Here is a 24653-nt window from a genome sequence, read left to right as displayed (position 1 = left end):
ACTGAACTGAAGCAAATTCCTTCTGTACACAGAACAACTCAGTCCATATTTCAAAATTCTGGCAACATAGTTCTGATAATCATAATTTTCTGATTTCTCACTGTTAATAATGAGAAGATCAACCCTTTTCCACGGAGGAGATAGCAATTTTGTAATTTTGTTGACATAGATTTTTGACAGCCATACACAATATTTTCAAGGAAACTAAGGGAATAAGTTGCATCTGTGTTGAAAAAGAAAGGATATTGATTTTTTTTAATGTTCGTAACAAAGGAAATTTGCATGTCTGACAGGTGGTATGATGAGACCATCTTAGTTGCTGATAACTTTATCTTGACAAGTGTGCAATTTTTAGCACCTCCAAACATCAACTTCTCATTCAATTTACTCTTGAATTTTAAACATAATCAATAATTTTGGAACATAGTCTTAACAATAATCCTGAACTTAAATTGTAAGTTAAAATTGTTAAGAAACTGATAAAATTGAAAAAGCCTTTAGCAAAAAATGTCTGAGTGAACAAATCAAGGGGAATTGTGGGTAGCCTCACTTACTGTGAGACGTTGTCTTTACATGCCAACAGTTGCGAGAATTTCGATATCTCTCGTGGACTGCCGAGTAGAAATTACAGACAGGGTTGACTCGACAAATATAATAACAGATGTAAGCTCAAGTAGACTGTGTTTTTTTCCGTTAGTGTTTGTAGATCGAGATATTAGATAATGTTCATTTAACGTTAACTTTTGTATCGACAAATTGGAGTAACTGTTGAGAATTGGTCCAGAATCGATCACAGGTTTTCGGATTAGTATCCACTCCGCCTAATCATACACGAGTTAGTTTCAGTGTTATATTTGCTTTAGCGCTGTATACTCAAATTTATTAAAACCATTTTGGCACCTAGTACCTCTGGTTTACGTGAAAAAAAACCCCCGGACACTGCATACCAAACGTTCGATATCGACTATCGCATATCGGGAATCGAGCGCGGTCCTGGAAATTCTGCAATCTCGAGAAAACTGTTTTATAAGACCGAAATTGCACTCGGCTTACTTCTTTAGACCCAAAGTCTAGTCTGTATCATCTAATCTAATAGTAATGTTTCATTGTAAGGTATCGATAATGATCCAGTGACGACAGGAACGATACGAAAAAGCAAAAACGCGATAAATTTTCGGTTCTCTGCCGCACTGTAGAAGTCAGAAATGTTGATTTGCACCATTGTAAGGTTGTGCTGGTCAAAAAGTCCCACGAACGTGATTATGGGACTGGATCGAAGTGAAATAATATAGAAATTTTACATTATTTTTATACAAGTATTTTCTGTAAAACTGCATCGTTTGGGCATAATACGGATGTAACCATGGTAACATCCACTGCTATTGTCCACTGCTGAGCGTAAGCGGAAAGAGTCCAGCGTTGTTTGGCTGCAGAACCAACACAGATCCGGATCTGAATCTCTGTAGTTTACAGAACCATTTGATTGACAGCGATTTTCAATACACAAGCGATTATTTCTTGCCGTCGGTGTATTTACGATGTCGACAACATTATTTTTTGTAACGTATTCATCTTATTAAACTCAGAAAGCGAGATTTTCTGGAGCTCTCTCCCGTTTTGCTCGGTCGGATGCATCCTGAATAATAACCATCGCCGCCTTCTTGTACCATCGCCGCCCTCTTGATCCTCTGTGGAAGACGAATTGGGGAAAGGGACAATATGAGGGCGCCAGTAGGATGGTGTTTTGTATTTCTGCACTGCTAGTTATAATCGGCGTTTTTGTTCCTGTTGTTGTTTGATTGTTGCTGACGGTATGGTAATCAGGCCTGGACGATAGCGATGGTACACAGACTAATAATGAAATGTATACTCGTCTCTTTCTCTCTCGTCAGTATACGTTAATGTCTGGGAACTTTATTGACTCCAGGGTCCACGGTTAATCATAGCATTTTGGCAATGATTAACATCAAACATTTCGAGCTACTTTTAAAATACTTGTAAATGTTTCAGCGACGCCGATATTCGACGTTTTGTTTGGATGGCTTCGCTAATCAAATATTGTGAGTCGGGAATTATGAATGAATATATTTGCTAGATCACTGTAAGCGAAAGTAAATTGAAAATCCATTGAAGCTACACCGTGCCATGCCAGAAGGTCGAGGTTGTGTGTGATGAACGAAGTGAATGCGCGCGCAATACCTTTAGTCTGCACAATGAAAGTGTTTTTTTCCCATCACTTTTCAGCGTTGTAATTTTATCATAACTGCGATGTCATCGCCCATTAAGTCACACCTGGTCCACGAACTGTGACGTCACTTCCTCCTGTTTCCGAAGAAAGACAACAGTGTCTCGGTTTACGCACCTTCCCACAGGGAGAGGGCCGGCACATAACATCATACGCAGACAGATAATAGGACGAAGACAGGTCTCTGAAAATATTGCTGATGTAGTCTGCTGGCAGAGCAGGACACTGAAAACAATGAACCCGACAGGCGGTAAGTGAAAGTGCATGCGAGCGAGCGAGCGAGAGAGAGAGAGAGAGAGAGAGAGAGAGAGAGAGAGAGAGAGAGAGAGAGAGAGAGAGAGAGAGAGAGAGAGAGAGAGAGAGAGAGAGGCAGGCGTGTATTTGTGTGTCGTTGTGAGATCGAGTGTTTGTCTGTGCACGATGTTTATATAATGCAACTGTGTCGATTGTAGCTATATTGAAGGAATGCATGTCACGTTTTGTTTACGCTCAACATCCCCGCGTGAGCTGCATGCTACAACAATCGACCACTGCCAGGTAACAACAATTGGTAACATGCCATTTTGAAAACGGATTTTTACTACGTATGTAAGATGTAGAACTTGGTACGATATTTTCCTTGAAATATAAAGAAAGTAACTCATAAATGGGAATTTTAAGTGAATAACACTAAAATATTGGTCACTACCTCTCCATATAGCTCAGCAAATATCGATCAGGACTAGGAACATACATACATACATACATACATACATACATACATACATACATACATACATACATACATACATACATACATACATACATACATACATACATACAAGTACATATATACATACAAGTACATACATACATACATACATACATACATACATACATACATACATACATACATACATACATACATACATACATACAAGTACATATATACATACAAGTACATATATATGTATGTATGTATGACAATACTGGAAGGTTAATATATATATACATGTTTAACATGGTCTTGCAGTACTGGAAAGTGTATACATATATATAACAGGTCAGACACACATATATATATACGGATTAACTTGACAGTCCTGTAGAGGAAATACCCGTGTCAGCTACTCTTATCACAACTGTACATCAACAATGCAAAATAACGCAGCTACACCTTTCACTTCTTATGTATATGAAATTATTTGGTTTCTATTACTGACGATTGGTTGAAATTCCATCGTGTGTCGAGTTGACGGTTTATTTGACTAACCTGTCTGACCTGTTAATAGCAATTGACTGCTGACTCGACCACAAAAAATGATGGGTTATCCTCATAGCGTTACATACTCATTAAATGTTCAGTGCATCGCGTTTCTGAACATGCACTGCTCGTTGATCTCTCACAGAAAGGCTGTGAGTTCATCGAGGCTGCCACGATGGTGGTTGCTTGAGGCCCGATACAGGGAGATCGGATATCGTTCGCCGATAATTTGAGCATCGGTGGCATTATCCCATCTTTGCTCTAGAAGCAACGTAACCGAGTGCTCTCGAGGCTCTTTTCGGTAATCCTCGGATAGAACCTTCGTAATTGTCCGGAAACCGATGATGGCGAGGAAAGTGGCCTACTTTTTACGAAGGCAATCAAATGACCCCAGTGACCCCTTTGTATCGCGATTGCTTAATAACTACACCTTTTGTAAATGTTTTGTAAATGTTTCCCAGCTATGTGAAATTTCTCTCCGAACGTGGTGATAAATTTGTACTTATCAAAAAAGCGTAGGCAGTTTAAGTGTTTGACGGTAAATATTCTGATTTTGAAATTTGATACATCGCAATTATAAATCATCGTTCAACCTGCACTCTTGTCAAAGGACGCAAGTTAGCTTGTGAATCAGCAGTTCTGACCGTCTTTTTGAAAGAATCAATAGTTATTGTTTTACCAATATTACACTTTGCTGCCGTTGTATCACCGATGTAAAAGCCTGCGTAGGCTAGCGTAAGACGATTTTACAATGTAGAAACGAAAATTACTGAAAATGCATCCTTATCTACAAAACCACTCTCTCCTCCAATATTTAATGCATGAACCACGAGCTAATAATATTAATTTTATGTTGGGTATATTAATGGTATTGTTCAAGTATGTGCAAATCTATATCCAATGATAATATATCATTATCGATTATGAATACTGATTATCGCGTATCACGCCAGCGTATTACGACAGATTGTGTACCTGTCCAACTTTAAAGGGAGGCGGTCGTCGGAACTGCGCCTGTGCGAGTTTCTTGTGTGCAAACAATGTATTTCGTGCACGATATCTGGATTCACCTCATCAACATAGGTGCAAATTTACATTATACGATGTAGATTATGACAGACATGTTTCAACTTCCATCAGTCACCATCGTACCTTGAATACAGTGTTTACATTGGTCGTATTGGTCCCATGCGACCTTTGAGTGCAGTTCCGACGACTGTATCAGACTGTATCTACATACCGCCGATGAAAAGTTTTCTTACGCCATAAGGTTTAAAATGAGCCCTTACAAGTGGTAGATCAGAGAAGAATTGGAGAAGTTTGAGAGTCTGATTATCTGTCCCCGAGGCGCGAACTACCTTAACAACCTTTTGTTCGTTTTTTTTTGTCATAGTTGTTAGTGGAATAAAGGTCCCTTTTCATATGCCATCGATGACATATGTATAATGGCAGGCAGGGTCCTTCTGATATCAAAGTTCATTCTTAGTCAACAGAAAAAAACCTTGTAGACAATAAATATATATTGTTGACCTCATTGACAGTACATAATATGGTAAATTTTGCAAACCAAATGTCCTTCACTGGACATGTTTTAACTGATAACAATGCATATATCATTTGCACATTTGTCTTGCGATAAATATGTACAGCTAAAGACAAAAAAACACACAAAAAGAACCCCCATGGCAACCTTGGAAAAGGGCAATGACCGAAATGCTGGAGGACAATAACACTCAGCGATAAGACACTATCGAGTGCGTCGTTTCATACTGTTATATTTAGACATCGTTTTGATGTTTTGTCGGGAACATCAACTTCATGACATCGGAATGATATGGGTACGGTGAGCATTTGAAACTGAATTCATTTTAATTGCGTTTCCATGTCTCTTCACAATTTGATTGCTTTGTGGGTCAAATTTACAGTACCGAAACCGTCATGTCTATTTTATTTACAGTAATATTCTAGTATCTTTATGAATGCCATGTCCTCATTTTTTTCTTACGACGCAATTCGTCCTTTTTAGGTGTTACTGCCCTCACAGGTGTTTGCAAGATATTTCTCTCTTTCAAGCAAACATTGTGGTTGCATGTTATTATTTGTATCTTTAATTGTATCTGTAATTGAGGGCAGTTTTTTTCTGAAAAGACTCTCGTCAAGAGCAAATTGAATCCACGCATATCGTAGATGTCCTGATCGTGAGTGAAAGCATGTTGTCACGTAGTTGCAATAACTATATACAGACTGCGATGGTACATCACTGAACCGGCAGAGGGCGTTTCTGAGAGAGTGCATACACGGAGTGGGAGAGTCAAAGAATGCCAACTCCAAATGCCAATGTCAAATGTGTATTTCTACTTCCAAAACAGAAAACTGTAAACAAGGCAGTTCGACCCGTCCTTCGATTTTGGTTCATCAAGTGAACTTTGAACCATGACACGTGTCAGGACCCTGGATATGCAAACCGTGTGATCGTGGTACTTTCGTTTAATTTTGTATATTATATATAATTTTTCAAACTCTAGTTGAATGTTACGCATCTCAAGTTTTGTTTTGTACTCTATAAATTTACGAATGCCATGCTTTATTTAACGTTTTAGTTTCGAAATGGCTAATTTATGACTGAATAATATATGAGAGTCCATGAAAAGTCATTATTTTATGAAAGTCCATGGAAATCACTATCTTATGAAGGTCAAGGGCAAGTCACAAACTATTGAATATTTCTAACGTGATTTGGTTCTTTTCACAAATTATTACGTTTGTGATTTTTTTCGCCATCGACGTGTTTCTTAGATCGCTTCATTTTTATCCCTTCCCCAAGTTTCTTTGGTTTGGAACGTTAATTTTATTAACTGTATTTATTTTTAATTCATATATAGTTAATTAATTTTTTGTATTCGTCATGTACGTTTCTAAAATTTTCATTTTATTCTTCATTCACGCCAAGCAAACAAAGACGTGTTTGTAGAATTTTTAGATAATAACAATACGTCACTGTCACATAAAAGCCCTCTCTTGTTAAACAGTGCAGTATGGTTCTATCAAATCATGGGTATGCACTACGCATGCGCATTATGGAAAACACCTGCATCGCTCCCTTTTTGGACCGCGGAGAACCAGTTTTGTTCTTATTCTGTCAGCTGCATGCACGTGATGCGTAAACAAGTATTTCTGGCTCGGGGCAGTTCAAGAAAGGGTTATGTTCTACCAATAGTTACCGTCAAAACATTTTTGAAGAGGACGCGGTGCATCATAGCTGAATGTTTTCATATGTTGGTCGGTTTTCTGAGATTCTGAACCGGTACTAGGTTGTACGAACAGACAGCAGAGAATACTTTTCCGTTGGTGCGATATTGTTATTCAAATATCTTCAGGCCATATGCTTTCCCTCGGAAGCCTACCGGCGGCTAAGGTTGAAAGTGATATTCTATTTAACCTCTAGCTAATTTGGAGATGTATCTTAGAGTTTGTGTTCTGCAATTGTAGTATGCAAAATTACTGATGAACGGGTCCAAAATGTGATGTGCTTTGGTATGAGAAGCTGTAGGCCATGAACTACGCCACCTGTCGACCAAATGGGAAGCGCGACTCCGACCAACACGCTGTGTCGGTTGAAACGATAATTTTATCGCCCTGACGCATCAATAAAAGTGGTGGTTCGTCGTGACAAACAACAAACACACATTAAAAGCATCTACGTGCTCGACACGCTATAGGCCCACGGTCCACCAGTGAGTTCAGGGTTAGCACTCCTATAACACACTGCTGATCGAAATAAATGGTCGTTAAATTTGTAAAGGATGTTGCACAGTCGATCTTATTGAATAAAACGAATGTTTCATGAATCGAGAGCGTCCATGCGTAGTTAGTGGGTACCTGCTACAGGCCTAGGTTCGCCATAAATTTTACTCAGTTTTTGCGTCGTCGCGAAATGTGTACGAAGTGGAGCTTTCAACGTTCGATATCTCTTTAATCATGGTCGGTTGTTTTATTTTAACATGACCCATGCAGATAAAACACTGAACAGCGCATCTGTCCTTTCAGCGACTTAAAAAAAAATATTATGGCAATCATAAAAAACTTTACAGTTTTGCACATCAGATATATTCTAATGAGACAAGCATAGAAGCGAAACAACACGCACTTTTGAAAGGTGACTCAGACTGCCACGTGAAAAAAAAGTGGCGTGTATACTGTAAAACAAAGAACCAGCCTGATAACGTCAATTGATATTTCATACACTCAGGTATAATAGTAACACACCAATCTGTCCGAAACTATGTAACTCTAACAAGTCAAGATCTCATAGCCGTCCCATGATGCTAAATTCAAAAAAATACATCGAGGCACGGTCAGTTGCATGGGGACCGTGCTCCAGGGTAACGCATGTACAGCTGTTGCCGTAAAAGAGGCAAGTTGATTTACGACGATGTCCGAAACTGGTCAGTAGAGCAATTTTAGAAACGAAACTCACCTTGAGTTGACACAAGTGGAGCAATCCAGAACAACCATCTGGCGTGATTATCTTTAGAATACCTATGTTATTATATTTCTGTGGCGGCGATAAAACTTTAATTGTAGAGTACAATACATTAACGCAGTCCTTATCACACCATTACAGACCGTCTACATTTAGAGCTTAAATGTGGGGCGCCGGCGTTGGACCTCTGGACAATGGCTGGGCCGGGGATGGTTAAAAAGAAAGTAACTACGCTTGGTGAAAATTATTTATACATTTTTGACCTAATTTGAAAAAAAACTTCGCATTATCGAATATGAACTTTATATAAATAATCTTTGGCGGCCAAAACGTGCACAATTTTATTTTGATCGTGATCCACCGAAGATCTGATAACCTGCCCTTAGTCGTACCAGAAAACGGGTATTTACAGGTATATCCACGCAGTAATGTCTATCTCCTTGACGAGAAACTAAAACAGCACTTTTCAGGTGCAGTGATGCAAAAATGTAGAATTTATTTAAGATTTATGTACTTCGTCGACTTAAGTCAAATCGAAACGATATGTTAAAAAACATGAACTTGCGGGATGTTTTTGTATTCCATCTATGATCTCTTCAATTAGCTCCCGAGCTGCCATGAAAAATCGGCTGGCGGCCAGATTAGCGTATAGCGTTGTTTGTTGTATAGCACAAATTCGCTGCTTTAGCTTTGAACACTTTCAAAATAAAATATTAGAACGCTGTATGTCACAGGATTCTATATTGTTCGTACACACTCAGGTCAAAGGTCACAATAACAAATGCGTATCACGCTCGCTGTTATCGTAATAAAAAGATTTATAATAATTTATCAGCACATCAGTGGTCTATTGTTATCAATATTTAACGCGCGTTAGTCATTTTATCTGCATATTCATAAATGCATGGTGCATAGGGTGGCGGCACATGTACACGGTCTGTCGTGAATGAGCCCATCAGAAAAGACTGGATTTTCGTGCAATTTGCATTGAATTAATCGCCTGACATTGACCATTAACGCAACGCCAGGCTCAATCCTACGGCCAACGTGGTAGATCGAATCAGGGTGTGTTTTCCAACCAACTGGGTAAGTGCATGTGTCTTTGATTGAGGGCATTCGCAAACGGAACATGCTAACTCACGGAGTTCCTGTCTTTATAGCGTTTGATAGTATATCAATATTTGAAATGCCATTAATTCCCCCCCCCCCAAAAAAAAATGCTTTTACAATACAGTGCCTTGGTTATTTGCATCCGTTGTCGATACTACTGCACGTATGACGAGAAAGTAACATTTTCAGCGATGCATCATGTTAGGTATAACAAAGGGACTAAGTATACACTGGATCGCAGACAATCCCTGGAATGATGATGGTCCAATTGTATGCAAAGATAGAAACCTTTATAGATGGAGGCCATCACATTGTATACTTGAAAACATCGCTGATGTCCTGTGTCTCCTGAGTGCATCTTCCTGTCGTAACAAGTGCTTTATTTCGACCAATTTCCAAATTAAACTATTTGTAATTCAAATTACATCCTTGTAGTACACATCTGTTGGACAAAGGACGGGTATCCCAACGAGCATTCGAAGCCCGTGCCCGTATGTGCGTGCATATGTGGGTGTTCACACATAATTCATGGAGCGGGTTGCCTCATATCGCAGAATAATCAGAAGTGAGTCTAACCCGACAACAACGATACACGATGATTGAATTAATTGTTTTGTCTAAAATTTTACTGAAAAAAAAATGAAATATTTTGCAACGAGATATTTTCAATGTCGGATCACAGGTCAACCCTAGCAACAGAGCGTCGCCATAATTCTGTAAATAACTTGTGACATCATCATCACTACACGGCGGCCCCCTTCAACAAATATATTAATAATTTTATCGTTAACTTTCTAATCAGACCGCATAAGCTAATCGTAATATGATTAACGAGGACGCTATTCATTTGAAGGATTGTATGTTAAAAGGCGTTTATGCCAACAGGGCGTGTGTTGTGTTGCGTGGATGTGTTCCCATGAGGATTTTAACTGCAGAATAACTGCGTATTTGCCGAGTGTTTCAATTCCATATTTCTGAACCAATGTACCATACTATAGTTTACCTGCTGTGAGTCATGCGCGCGGGGTGACGAGAAAGTAGGCAAATATCGCAGATTAATGACCCTGTCTGGACACGCTCTCAATAGCTTGACGATGGAGAGAATTGTCCTCAAACCAACCTCGTCTGTATAATTAGCTGTGTGATGACATCGATGACAAATATGCGCATTTCGCACAACGCCATCTGCTCAGTCGCAGGTCGGCCTGACAACGCCGCTGGCGCAATGAAATTATGCACCTTTATAGTGGCGCTATTTTCACGTTCAAGTCATTAAACGTCGCGGTAGTTTCTGCCCCATGAACATTATGATTAAAAGAAAAAATGAGTTAAATCCTTTCTTATGCAGCTAATAATGGTTGCGATGGCAATATTTCAACATGTCACAACACACAGAAAATATCGATAACGACCTTGCCGTCTTTCGAGAAAAAAAAATGATTTAATACACTGATAAACATGCGGGTGTTAAAGTTCCATTCACGATGATTTTACTGATATGATAATGGCCGTAGAATGCCCGTGTCTTTTCCCTAAATTTTAACACCATCATTTGTGGTCAGTTACGATTATTGCGCCAGAAGAGTAATTCATTTTAACCAATGTTCTAAAATCATCCGAGCAGAGACGTTTTATAGGCTCCCCACCCACTCTGTGCGCGCTGCGCATAAGTAAAAAGGGTCACTCTCCATCATACATGCTCCATCATACACATCCCAAAAGTACAAACCGTACTTATCAGGATTGCGTGCACGGTTCATACCAGCCACCCCTCTTATCAAAATAACATCGTCCATTTGACATTGCGCCAAATTTAAACAAAAGAGGGCGGTGTTGTAAACAAACTGTCTGCCCGCACTCCCTTTCACACTTTTATTTGAAGGTGATCTTTTTACTCTGTTCTTCTCAATAGGATCTGTTGGAACCGTTGCCATATGGGGTATCGGCATTGCGCCTGTATTAGCCATTTACTATGCACTGCGAGGTGAAATCTTCTCACGTGTTGGCCTAGGTAAGTAACTCATGGACTAAAACAACGTAGACTACAGTACTCAGACTCGAACAGTGATGTAGCTGCTGTACAACTCATAATGGTCATATCATGGAAGTGTCATATGCTAGTCGCGTGAAGGTAACGTCCGCATATTTGACTGTGTCGTGTCACCTTTTGAATGTAGACATGTATTTTCTCAGTCGCACACGACACACCAGCATTCATTATGGCGGCGCATTTGAAATCGTCCATTTGGAGATGTTGACCTTTAGAAAACATATATCGCACCATGCACCAGTTGATAAGCTCCTGTCTGATATCATAGACAGTTGGGGGGGGGGAAGGGGGCGATACTGCTGAGACTGAATTGATATCGTCTGCTCAATGTACAGCAAGCTGTGCTGTCCAATCAGCTTTGACGAGAAAACCCCCACAAATAAGCTAATAGTGACATTTTGAGAACAGCAATAACACTGTCGACAATGTTTAATACCTGGCGTGTGATACCAGCATGTTGTTAGTGTGACTACAACACGTGATCCAGTGAGGAGTCCCACTGTACGAGATCAATTCTGAATGCGATAATATCAGTGTTCTCGTATTATACTTATGCAGAAATGTAGTATGAAAAAATATCCGACGACTTGTAAGACCGGGTAGATGGTTTCATCTTGCTGCGAAAACGGGCCTTGCCACTCCTTGACGTGTTCTGCTGGGAGTGCATGACCAAGCTACCCGAGTGGCAGAGGCTATGGATTCGCAGCAAGGTTTCATCATAATTCAGATACTTGTTGTTTGGTGAAAGTCGTTCTTGCACCTGTGCCACTTTTCGAGGACGGATACTCGACCGTCCATCATGGCTGATTTGTTTAACGTCCCACGGTAGGATTTATGACTATGGTTCTTCAATGCGCGGTGAATTGAAACTGCCACCCATAAAAACACTGTGACAATATTATCTGTCGCTGCCCTGTGCTGTGAAAGGGGTCTCGTTGAACCGGTCACGTCCGGCAGTATGCACCAGGTTAGCTCTCTTCGTAGAAACCTTTTTGGCAGTACAACCGCTATAAAGTAGGAACCACGGATGATGAAGCATGATGAAAACGAACTTCTCTCATTCGTGCCACTGAAGACTCCAATTACACTGATCTTTCTAAGCGCTTTTGTACACACATCGCAAACTACACGACCATTCAAAGACGTTTTGAAAACGTTCATGATGTCAGGATTTTGATTCAAATCGAACCAGGTTACTGCCTTTATTTCTTCAAATCTTACAGCCGTAATCGGCAGACATCCGTAAAACCCAATTCGAAGTATCATCGTACTACTCGTAGCACATTGAGACAGGAGAAGGGAGAACAGCGCCCTCCATGGGATACAAGCTCAGGAGAATGTTAGCTAAAGCAAGACTTTTGATATATGAAATTTTTATGCATTTACGCATGTGGAATAAATTTTCGTGTACATTTTATTGAAAAGCAAAACAAATGACATGAATATTTGATTTCAAAGGCAAGGGTTTACAATGACTTGCAGAATTGCGAATATGTGAGAAAAAAATCGAACATTATATGAACGCCATGTTGTAACAGAAACACGCGTAACAGATATCGTCACATGGCATCACGGGTAGTCCCATGAAAAAAGCATACAATGCGAAGAACTATTAACACGAGAACAAAGGACCATTTATAATTAACAGTTATATACGTAACCGTATGTTCATACTCAATAAAGTCATGTTTCAACGCAGATCTTTCCCTTTTGTGTTTAATGTATTGGTAGAATTGATGCCAAGCCTTGTGAGTTGAGCTAGGTTTAAAATGACAAAGACCGGAACAATTTATTATATGGCCCATGCGTAATAATAGCACTTTCAAACTCGCGGAAGGGTACATTCTTATGAGTGGGAGAAGGACTATTAAAACTGACAAAGTTAATGAGAAATAAAAAAAAACATTCCTGTTCCACTTTGAATGATACCATTTCATTTTTTAAACGACAGACTGATGATGACGTTTTTGAGCGACAACATGTTTTGATGAGCAAACACGACCTTCAGATGTTCCCGCCCCTCCTAATAGTGTTTTCATCCAGCCACTGTCTTTACTAGAGTAAGTTGTGACGCCTGCAAACGCCCGAAGTGCATCGTCATTCATTGAATCCGACAGAGCGAGGAGAAATTCTTCCTACATCTTGTTCCTTGACCGTGACATTCTTGTGTGTGACATTTGACACGAGGACGATAACTTACCATCGTCAGTAATTTCTGACGTCAGAACTGACATCCACTTCTTCCAGGTAACAGGGCCGGCCGTACGGAGGCTTGACGCTTGAAGGTACATGTTTTGTGTTTTCAGTGCCTTTAAATGTCTTCTCAGCTTATTGTCTCCAGCATTTTCTGCGGACAATTTAGCCAAAACCACACTTCTTTACAGATTTTTTTCACAACAGACACTTTCATGAACTTCATATGTAACTTTTTAGTGCAGGTATATTGTTCAAGATGAGCGCTGAAAGTGACACGTCGTCACACTTTTTGTCGTCTGCTTACTAAACCCAGCTGCAGTCGAAAAGGCGCCGAACTAAGCGGACAGTTGTACTTGTACATCTTCGCGTTGCAGCAATGATAATTCAACTAGCCATTTGGAATTACTCTGAAATTCTGCAGGAACTCCGGAAACATAAGACGAGGTGGTATGTTTAAAAACGCTATGTCCCATTCGTTTGCTTTGATGTAGGCCTAAGGCAGACGACTCCGAAATTTAACGATGGCGTGAAATTCAAAACAAAATAACCCAGTACGTAAAGAAGGGAACATTCAAGAACTTATTAAGCAATGTTACCAATTGAATTAGACTGTCACTGTTCACTGGTCGAATATTGAAAGTTTGGATGTGGGCCATTTCTTGTTTTGAAGTAATTTTAGGACTGCATTATTTGCCCTACCTAAGGGTGACTTGCCGTGTACCCTACAAAAGTTTAATAATACTCTTAAATATCTTGTACGTGAAGGTGTTCCCAAATCAAATGCCGAAAAATCGATACGACACTGATATCTGGTGACCCGTCACAAAACCTTGCTTGCACTCCACCAAACGGTCTGGAAGGGAGAAATTGGTAGAAGTTAGTTGGTCTATTGTGTAATGTGTAATAGGATGCAGATTTTCCGAGAAAATCATATTTTCGTTTTTTAAAACTCTAATAGATTGTTTATGGACATCAACTTTGCTCCCACAGATCGTCTTCTCTTCTCTTCTTCTTTGAACAGTATTACGCTTACCCTTTGTGTATGACATACTTAAATTGACAGCATACATACGTATTGTTCCCACACATATTTCAATGTAGCCACTCCCTTGTATTGGGTTAGTATTAGGGTCAAACGAAATCGCTTTAATTCAAAAGGATTATATTAACCAGCGGATCACCCTAACGGTTACGTCCAAGGCATGGCGTGACTAAACCAACTTTAAAGAAATTCATTCAGAAATCGTTCTACGTGAAGACGATACCTTTCGTTAAAACTGGTCACCGGCAACCCGCGCATTACATTGATTGTAGCATTAACATCATGATTCAGTCAACTGCACGCGTCGGCAATCGTCATAGATATCACACATATTCGAGGTGAACCTTTGCTTTCCCAAGCCTTTATACGATATTATTGAAAACCTCGATGACAGGTATCTCCAAATCTAGGTCAAAATTTCAAAAATTGAATAACAGTCACATTTCATTTTTTCACTATTTCAACAAGTACACTTTGGTGAAACTTTCTGATAGTTCGAAACTCTGCAGTCTGTTTTGTTGAAGTGAGGTAATTTATCCAAATTAAAATCAAGCTGATTAAAGTCGTCTGCACATGAAGTCGAGTATTTTTGGTCAGTTCAGTCTGTATAGATGTTATCATGCGACAGAACTCTGTATCGATTTAGATAACAAGACATTTATATCAACGTAATAATTTGTAATAATCTACACAGGGTGACAGTTTCTAGTCCGTAGGTGAGTGGTTGCGTAACTCAATTGTACTCAGAAACTCATGAAAGCAATGTTATGATAGTTTGTTATGCCACTGTAAAAGTTAAGATTACAACCAGTGTCATAGCTTTGGGTAAAACTAACACGAACTTTCATGATCTCATAAAATTCAAGTGTAAACTTGACCCGTGTACGGCGTAGCTAATGGCATTTCCCGTTATAGGTAAATGTAGATCTTGATGATTGCTTGAGTTTTGTGCCGCAAACAAATAAGATACCGCAAACGTTAGTGTGTTACACGTTGCCTGTCAAAATTGATGACTTCTGTGGCGATATCTGCAATTTCTAAGAACTGCCGTTGCCTCTTGAGTATTTGTATTCACTGGATATCAGAATATAGTTGATAGTAGACTTGGTTCGAATCGGTGAATATTTTAAAATTAAAAAAAAAATAATTTGTAATAGCTTCTCTTCTGTTCCTCTATTTAATACAACCCTATTTGAAATTTGGCAACCAAGGTCGAACGCCTTATGTCTGCATGAGTCTGCGCAGTAGTGAGTTAGCTTCAAAGTTCCCTTTGCCGCGAACGCCGCACTCATCGTGTTAAACCACTCACGCCTTTCATATGAAAACGGAACACAAGTCATCGATCGCGTTCAGCCCACTCGTACATTCACAAATCACTAACTTGGGCCAAGTCTAAGCAGACTGTAGTAGATAGCAGCATGCTGCATGCAGTTGATCTTATCTGCAAGTGATGATTTTGAAGATCCGTTTAAGACCAATCTCACAGCTTATGGTAGGTCCTAAATGTATAACTGACATCTCAAATAAGACGATATTGACAAAATCTGTCGACTTTACAGAGGTTGTCGTCAAGAGTTTCTAATACCTGATAATTCCATACCTGGGAGGTTATGTTTGCCCAGCGTCCTGCCGATGAAACTGTTTTTGCATGTTTTGTATTCGTGTCATACGTCGATGGCATGTCCCATTTTTATCAAGTTTTTAATTCATTTACATTTAACAGATGTACTTTAATGTATCCGGGTTTTTGTCCACAGAGTTTTATAAAGCTGTATCTCGCAAGCTGTTTTCCAACCTGCCCCATGATCTGTAATGTGTAATGTATGTGCTTTGAAAAGATTGATGTCTACAGCTAGCTAGTTCCTTTAACCCTGGCCTCAACGATATAAATTGTAACAACATTTGTAGTTCGCCATTTAACATTCATCAGGGCATAAAGATAAAATTATCGTATGATCAGAAGTATAGCACGTTTCCGAATTCGATTTGCGAAAGTCAGCGATACGGAAAATAATGAAGTCATGTGCCATTGGTTTTTTTGCACTAGTATCACACTGTGAAACAGCATAAATTCTAAATTATCATTTTCTTATGTAACAGACGATCGTGAGACTTAAGGAAAACAAGTTTTGGAAAGCCAGTGGCAATTTTTAACATTTTGTCAAACGCGATAATTTACCGATCTACGGAAAGTATTTCGCACACTTTCAAAAGCATTTCGCTTTGGTTTTAGCTTTTTTGTTTCATTGTTCGATTTGATATTGTCCATCTGTCAATGTGACACGTTCTGTATGATTTGTATGGACGTGTACAGGTATGAACATGTCACTATGTGATCATATGAGTGCAGAGAACAAAGGCCTATCAAAAGTGGAAATATTTGAGTGACAATAAGCAGTGTTAGCGTAGGATGCGCCCGGGGGACAGATATTCGGACTCTCAAAGATTTAACATTACTTTTGTAATCGACCATTTCTCACTTGAAGCTTTGTGAATATCGACAATTAATCACCCTCATAGAGTAAACACGGGGATTGCGGCCATTTTGAATTTAAAACATCAGTAAAACCAAGGTTATCTTTTTCCATAGTACTGAAATAAGTACGGTGACCCTAACTGTTATTTGTGATTCTTTTACGTGGTTGAAAGTTTCCTTTTAGGAAAATGTGTGCAAAAGTTCAATGTCGAGGCGCATACTACCTTGAAGGCGACTATGCAGACTCTTGCAGTGTCATGATGCTTCGTCATGGACTATAACATCTTCCAGTATTTCAGCGCCATGACACAAATTTGACTTTTATTTGAATTCCAGTGATAAACGTTATTACGGATTTTGTCCTGTATTTAGGCAATGACGAATGGGCAGTAAGTGGTTTTCCATTGCTTCAAATCATGCTTTGTGTCGTTTTTTTCATTATTTTTGATAATATTCATTGTTTTAGGGGTCAAAGAGCGATTCTGTAATGGCTCATCCAACTGGGAATATCTGAGCCCAAACGCCCACTTCAGTACTGTCGATCATCGCTTATATAACCAAACAATTAAATATTGGTTCGAACGTAAGTACGCGGTAAGTCAAAGAACGCAAAATTAACGGTCATTATATTTTTTTGTTTCCACAGACAGCCCAGGACGGACTAAAAGTAAGCCCAAACATGGTTCACCGTTTTCGCCGTTTCTAAGGGGAACATCACGTGATGCGTACACTGCATGTTTCCAGTGGCTCAGGGGCTATGATATATCCAAAGCGCCCTCTGGCGAGAAGTTGTCGGACGGATCGTTTAACCAAAGTCGGCAAAGATTATTCGTGTATGACGACGTCGTCGACGGAAGTGACGCAAAGCTGCAACAGGGCGGCGGGAAAAATACGGACCAGGTGAAAATACATGAAAACACGGAAAAGTTTGGTATAAATCTTGATAAACAAACAGAAGGTACTGTACATACAAACGGAAAGCCAATTTCTAGATGTACTGACACTCCTCTGTCTCTTGCCTCTGCAACTTTCAGCGGTTGGAACTCAAAGTACGTCGCACCAAACCATAATCACACACGGGAAGTATCCAATACAACCATGAGTACAGACGAAGGGATCGACACAGATATGGAACACGAATTCAAAGACGACAAACCAGATGATGGGCTGGTTGACCAATCAGATTCTGGTTTCCCTGGCAACAACAACGTGTTTGGCGAAACCTTCCTGTACTCCACACCAAAACATGTTCCGGTGAGAAAGTTGTCAGAGACAAACAGTGACATAATTTCCCGCCACTTGGAAGAATTATCCGGAATGGATTATGGGATATCAGCTTCGACCGGAGACTTGCACCACGCCTCGTCTTTCAAAGAAGCCGGAGACATTGCATTATCTCATACCGATATGATGACCTTGATGTTTGAAGACGATTTCGAAATTCAAAGAGACACCGGGCAGACAGAGACACTCAGTGACAGCAGTTCAGACGAGTTTTCAAATCACATCGATAGCGGTGATGGCCTGAGCACGGACTTTGTCCTGCCAAGTGAAAGCACCCGGAAGAAAAATGAGATTGGAGGAAGCGCCGAGGAGGATGAGGATTGGTCCAAATTTCTACACATTGTTAGTGAAGATATTGCATCACTGAAAAACATGGCAACGGAAAACACTGCCCCCAGTGACACGTCTATGAAAGACGAACCACCATTACTGCACAGTGTTGAAAGGCAACTGTTTTCAGCGATAGCGTCTGGTGATGTGCACGAAGCTCGTAAGTTGACACACAAAGTCAATCTGTCACATAGAATCGATGGTTTCACAGTGTTGCACCAAGCTGCCATTCACAATATGTCGGCTCTGATTCCCCCACTCTTCTATTTCATAGACTTCGCCAGAATGATGGACATACCAGTTAGTAATCCATCGAGTCGTTTCCATGGACACACGGCCATGCAAATCGCCAAAGCGCTGCAGAATCAACAGGTAGTCGACGCCATTGACGAGTACATGGAGGTGGAACAAAGCCTGAGTGACTTGCACAAGGCTGCCAGGGCAGGACTTCCTTACATGGTGACAAATCTGTGCAAAGACGGTGCAGCGGTGAATGGACGGGCAAAAATGCAGATAACCCCGTTATACTGCGCCGTCACGGTCGGTCGACTTGACATCGTCGAAATCCTCGCCAGTTTTGGCGGGAATTTGAAAACTAGAAATCAACAGTCGGATACCCTGCTGCATCGAGCGTCGCAACTTGGACACAAAGACATTGCAGAATTTCTTATTTCAAAAAGATATGATCGGGTTGACGTCGATGAACTAAACTATCATGAAGAAACAGCACTACACAAGGCTACCTACCACGAATATGTAGATATGGTGGAATTTTTGCTTCAAAATGGCGCCTTCGCAGATTGCGCAGACGACTGCGGTTACACTCCCTTGCATATCGCTTCATGTATGGGAAATATGAAAATGGCAAAATTGCTGTTGAATCACGGAGCCAATGTCGGGTCACGTGACACGGATCAGTGGACTCCTTTGCACTATGCTGCCAAATATGGTCATTTACAACTTGTTGAATTGTTGATGCAGAGCGGAGCGCCCGTCAGAGCGGAGACGAAGGGACTCCAAAACACTGCTTTACACGTCGCAGTTGAAAACGGAAACCACAAAGTTGCCGAAGCTTTGTTGGACGGTGGCGCCAACCCTGCGACTCGCAACGCGTGCGGACATTCAGCTTTACATGTTGCTGCCGTGATGAACGATCTTCAGATGGCGGAACTGCTGACAGAAAAAGGAGCCGATGCTGACAGCCTGGGTGAAACCAAAAAGAAAACGAAAACAAGACCAAGAAAACTGTACCCGACGATGGGAGGCAAAGCGCTCGTTCAAGTAGAAAGTGTGCAGAAAATTGACGGCGATGAAACGCACTCGTCGCCGACTCCGCTACACTTTGCCGCAAAACACGACAGTATGTCTGTAATGTTGCATCTAATTGACAGGGCAGCTGATGTTGATGCTAGAGATGACTTGGGCAAGACACCTTTACACTACGCAGCTGAGTCTGGACACATCAAAGTTGTTGAAACTCTCCTTGATCACGGCGCAACCGTGGACGCTGTAGACAATCGCAGTAGAACACCTTTGCACTATGCCTCTGTGAACGGGCACGTCGACGTCGTCGACCTCTTGCTGTCGGTCGGGGCGAGCGTGCAAGCCGTGACGGAAAGAAAGAACACCCCTCTACACTGCGCTGCAAACAAGGGACACGTGACTGTGGTGGAAAAGCTGGTGCAGAGTGGAGCCGAGACTGCCAAAACCGATGCGTACAATTGGACACCCCTGCACTGGGCCGCCGCGAAAGAACAGCAACGCACGTTGGAACTGCTGATCAAAAGGGCGCGAATGTCAATGGCGGAACATGTGCGACAACGCCTCTACATATTGCAGCCGCTCACGGATACCTGCAAATAGTTGAACAGCTGATTTCGAGCGGTTCAGACGTAAACTCAAAAGACCAAGAGAACTGGACACCACTTCACTACGCTGCCAACGAGGGGCATCTCCCCATGGTCAAACTGCTCCTGAGGAGAGGAGCTGAAGTTTGTGACGTCGACTGCCACGGGAAGACGCCATTGCATTGCGGGAGCATGAAGGGGAGCATCGGAGTCATCGAGTTCTTACTTCTTGAGGGCGCACCGGTTGATGCAGTTGACAATTTTCTGAGCACCCCTCTTCATGTTGCTGCTGGCGAGGGAAACAATGAAGCTGTCAAACTTCTCATTGTATGGGGTGCCGACATAAATGCACGCGATGAAGACCATCTTACGCCTCTTCACTATGCAGCAAAGTACGGAAGAACAAAAGTAGCGGATACACTCATCGCTGGCGGCGCAAATGTCGACGCAAAAGACATGGAAACTTGGACTCCACTTCACTATACGTCGTACAACGGTCACAAAGATACAGCTGATGTTCTGTTGCAGAGAGGAGCGGATGTGAAATCACTCACCGCTTACAGCAACTCGCATTTACACTTTGCAGCCATGAGAATCCACCCACCAGTCGTAGAAACGCTGCTCAGTCACGGCGCCCCTGTGGACCAGTGTAACAACGCCAATATCACAGCTCTGATCATGGTAGCCAAAGCTGGCCATGTGGGCATAGTCAGGAAACTTGTGAAGCACGGTGCGGATGTGAATACCAAGGACTCTCACAAACGCAACGCGCTCCATTACGCCGCAGAGAAAGGCCATCTCTTGGTTGCTGGGATTCTATTGGACTACTCTGTGGACACGGACGTGAAGGATCGGGAAGGTGACTTACCTATCCAATTAGCATTAAAGAACAATCACCACTCAACAGCGACTGTCATCTACAATGCTATGAAGCAGTCATCTTCATGTATGTGCACCATCCAATAGGAATATCAGTATAAAAGCGGACCTAATGCATCATTCGAAAATTGACCAACCGAAGTACTTGTTTCATAAACTACCTTTGACGATAGACCAATGAGAAAATGAGTACGGAAGTAGTTTCTGGTCGAGACTCGTTATATTTACACATTTTGCTGCCAAGTAGCGGGAACACTTGTAAATACGGTTTGTTATTTCAGTGACTTTTCCAGATACGTAAGTTTAACAGCAATGCATCTAAAAACACAAAAACCCACACACTTTTCTGAAAACGAAAAAGTGTGTAACAATAAAAAGCTACGCGGTCCGGGAGGAAAACGTTTAAATTTGCATATGCCAACAAGAATACTGCCATGAGAAGATATGTTAATAAATCTACCTATTTGAAAATATTTACAATTAAATGTTTACAGAAGAAATATAGATATACTGGTTTAGGGTTGATATGTTGGAAGTGGTTTACGTCAAACGTATAACCTGAATTTAGATATATGCGTCGAGGTCGCTTGTACACTTTTCAAGTTTTATCTATTTGACATCAATACTCCACCTAACTGCCGGTATAATTACCTAAGCTGCTGATAATTCTCGTATGTGGTACCCGAGGCATCGACTACTACAATTGAAAGTATCGCTATCAGCGGTGCCGGCATTATAAACTGCAAGTGCAGACATGAGTCACTGTCGACACGGTGGCTATCAATTGAACGCCGAGTACACAAACGGAAAGTTGAGTTAAACGTAACTTTTATGACATTTTAAACTTTGTGATTCAACAATATTTCCTATAACTTTCATTGCTTGAGTCACATCTGAACGGAATTCGGTGCAAAATTTGTTTTTCAGAGTACAGCGCTTTAAATCTCTCGACGTTATTTTTAATAAGTGTAAGGCGGGGATGATATAGACTCCTTGCCAGTGTGTAAGTTGCTGCCCGCATTGTATTTTACACAACAATTCGGCCTTTTCGTTTTCTTTCATTGTATTTGCGAGAATTTTTCGATATATCTATGTGACTACCACATTTTCATATACTTTCATGTACATTTTCGTATATTTTAATATACTGTGGCCTAAGAAAACTTTCTCCCCGGATTTGGAAAGTTTACAGAGCAGAGGAGCGATCTGTTTACTACTTTAATTTTAATGAAGTTTTAAAATTTCTGCAATAATTTTATATCTGTGCTAATCACTACAGGTGTATACTATGGTATAGAAACAAAACTAAATACAAACTAGATATCATTTCTATTAAGAGATTGGATATGTAATGACACAAGAACGAGGCCACTGTTTGAACACAAAGACAATTTTAATGGAGAGGTATTTTTGCTGGCGACGATGCAACCTTGTCGAAACAAATTGAAATCAACAGGAGGAGACGCCACGATTCCGAGGAGTTTTTTAATTCTGCCGTGCCTAAACGGAAACTCGGGATAAAATCAATGGATGTTAATGTGTTTTAAACGATCGCAGTGAAAAATATCGATTCCGACGATCTGATTACAATATTTATCATGCCAATTTATTCACAAAGTTACTCAACATATTCGCACCACGCCATTATGTAAAATGATAGTTATCCACAGTTATTCATTTATATCTCATCTGTTATGAACACAAAGATGTGTAATATGCGTGGTGTTTCATCTATAATCATACCTAGTCTATTCTCACTTCAATTTCAATAGAGTCGGGAATGAATATTTTGAGGTTATGTCTTCAACTTACACAAATTTTAAATGTTTGTCGAGTTTGCTGTCTTTGGAACTCAATAAAATATCCCCACCAAGCCGCAAATTACGTTTACATGTCTCTGTGTTCTTTTGAGTTTTGTAAAGTCGCTTGGAGTTTGCACTTACTGTGAAGAATTATCAAAGTTTGTGCATGTGACGTGGGTTGAATATACACATGTAACGGGTACGTATCACGGTGCATGATTGACGTTGAAAACTGCGCCTGCACAGTAGCTGACTGGCTTGCGATATAATTAAGGTGATATTTGATGTCGGAAAAGGTGCTTACTTTTATGTCCAATAGCTTTAACACTCACCAGTAACTGTGTCCGCCACACGATCGAACAGATAGAATTCAGCGAATTCCACCTTTAGACCACAGTCCCTCCACCACGGAGGAACGCGTATACGATTGTCACCAACCCGGCTGAGAACTGCATCACCGTATCCACAGCTGTAACTGCCGATCCGAGAGTTGCACCTTCCAAATCACTCACCCCCCCCCCCAAATCCTGTACCAAGTTCAATTAATTTTATAGATGTGGTCCTGACCTGTAGCCAGAACCACTAGTCAGCTTGCTATAGCATGATCCCAAAGTTACCCCGAAATTTTGCAAAGTATATGCGACAAGAAGAAATGAATGCTCTCAATTCCATTATTGAAGTGATTAAAAGCCTAGAACAAATTCTGTCATTGTCATCGATGCGTATGGAAGCCTCACTTTTGATCCTTATTCTATACCGTGTACGCGTACGTGTTCGATTGACGATGATCGGAGGTTAGTATTGAACCAAACTTCCATTATTCCCCCTGAAGTTTATCTTATAACTCATTAATGTTTAGACATCCAGTATCATCTTAACTCAATTTTCTGCGATCATGTTGACAAAATAGCTAACCACTTTCGAAATCCTCGTCGACAAATGATACGCAAAGTTCTCAACACCAAATTCCACGGGACAATGGACGACACATTTTAGTACAACGGAACATAATATAATTCTGTGACACACGCGAGGTTGCAGCTCAATTTACTCCTGTGGAGAAATTCGCCAGTAGCCTGCTTCGAAGTTTCAATTTTTCACGCTCCAACACTTTGCTGCGTACATCGTCGGAATTTCAGACCAAACATGTTAAAATCAGCTAGATAATGAGCTGTGCCCAGTCTAAAGGGCTGCATGTACGTGAGGCTGCAAACTACTCGGGAACCTAACTGAGATGATGTTTTAGAAACACTGATATAGGGTCGGCAGATAATTCAAACACGGGTACGACAAATGATGCTAATTATTAAGTTAGTATGCGCCTCGAAAGTGAAAGACTTAAACTTTGGCTCAAACTTTCCTCGATGAACAGATGAGACATTCAACCATTCTCTTACCAAACCAAGAATAAAACTCGGGGGTCAAAGTTTGGTACTAGAGAAACAAATTACATAACATGTACCGATATTTAAAATTCAAAATGGCCACCATAGCTGTGTTAACTCTATGAGGACAAATAAAATTTTCAAAGTTCGAAAAACTAAGACGGTAATTTTTTTTTACTCCAAGAGCTTTAAAATAAGCCCCCACAAGTGGTAGATCACTGAAAGAATTATACAAGTTTGAGAGTCCGAATATCTGTCCCTGAGGTGCATTCTGGGAAAAG

General features: G+C 40.7%; 2 protein-coding genes across 4 annotated transcripts; both read left to right on the top strand.

The window, feature by feature from the left end:
* Positions 1 to 2162: 2162 nt before the first annotated feature.
* LOC139129771 (ankyrin-1-like) lies at positions 2163 to 23066 on the top strand. Of its 3 annotated transcripts, none has more exons than XM_070695463.1 (3): positions 2163 to 2495; positions 10994 to 11092; positions 17492 to 23066. In XM_070695463.1, exons 1-3 carry the CDS (start codon positions 2480 to 2482, stop codon positions 20320 to 20322), a joined length of 2946 nt encoding a protein of 981 aa, XP_070551564.1. In that variant the 5' UTR covers positions 2163 to 2479; the 3' UTR covers positions 20323 to 23066. The 3 variants fall into 3 exon arrangements, with proteins under 3 accessions (XP_070551564.1, XP_070551571.1, XP_070551576.1); XM_070695470.1 differs by lacking the exon at positions 2163 to 2495 and adding an exon at positions 8868 to 9057; XM_070695475.1 differs by lacking the exons at positions 2163 to 2495; positions 10994 to 11092 and adding an exon at positions 13191 to 13416.
* LOC139142795 (ankyrin repeat domain-containing protein 65-like) lies at positions 20418 to 21272 on the top strand. The gene has a single exon (XM_070712965.1). The coding sequence runs from the start codon at positions 20418 to 20420 to the stop codon at positions 21270 to 21272; it is 855 nt and encodes a 284-aa protein (XP_070569066.1).
* Positions 23067 to 24653: the final 1587 nt, after the last annotated feature.

This window comes from Ptychodera flava, chromosome 1 (genome assembly GCF_041260155.1).
Source record: "Ptychodera flava strain L36383 chromosome 1, AS_Pfla_20210202, whole genome shotgun sequence".
NCBI classification, from domain to species: domain Eukaryota; kingdom Metazoa; phylum Hemichordata; class Enteropneusta; family Ptychoderidae; genus Ptychodera; species Ptychodera flava.
The sequence above is the reverse complement of the archived record's forward strand: the minus strand, read 5'-3'. Positions and strand labels throughout refer to the sequence as shown.

Coding starts and splice junctions, on each gene's coding strand:
- LOC139142795 (XM_070712965.1), top strand. CDS start 20,418: ATGGTCAAACTGCTCCTGAGGAGAGGAGCTGAAGTTTGTGACGTCGAC.
- LOC139129771 (XM_070695463.1), top strand. Junction 11,093..17,491: donor CTTCTCACGTGTTGGCCTAG/GTAAGTAACTCA, acceptor TTGTTTCCACAG/ACAGCCCAGGACGGACTAAA.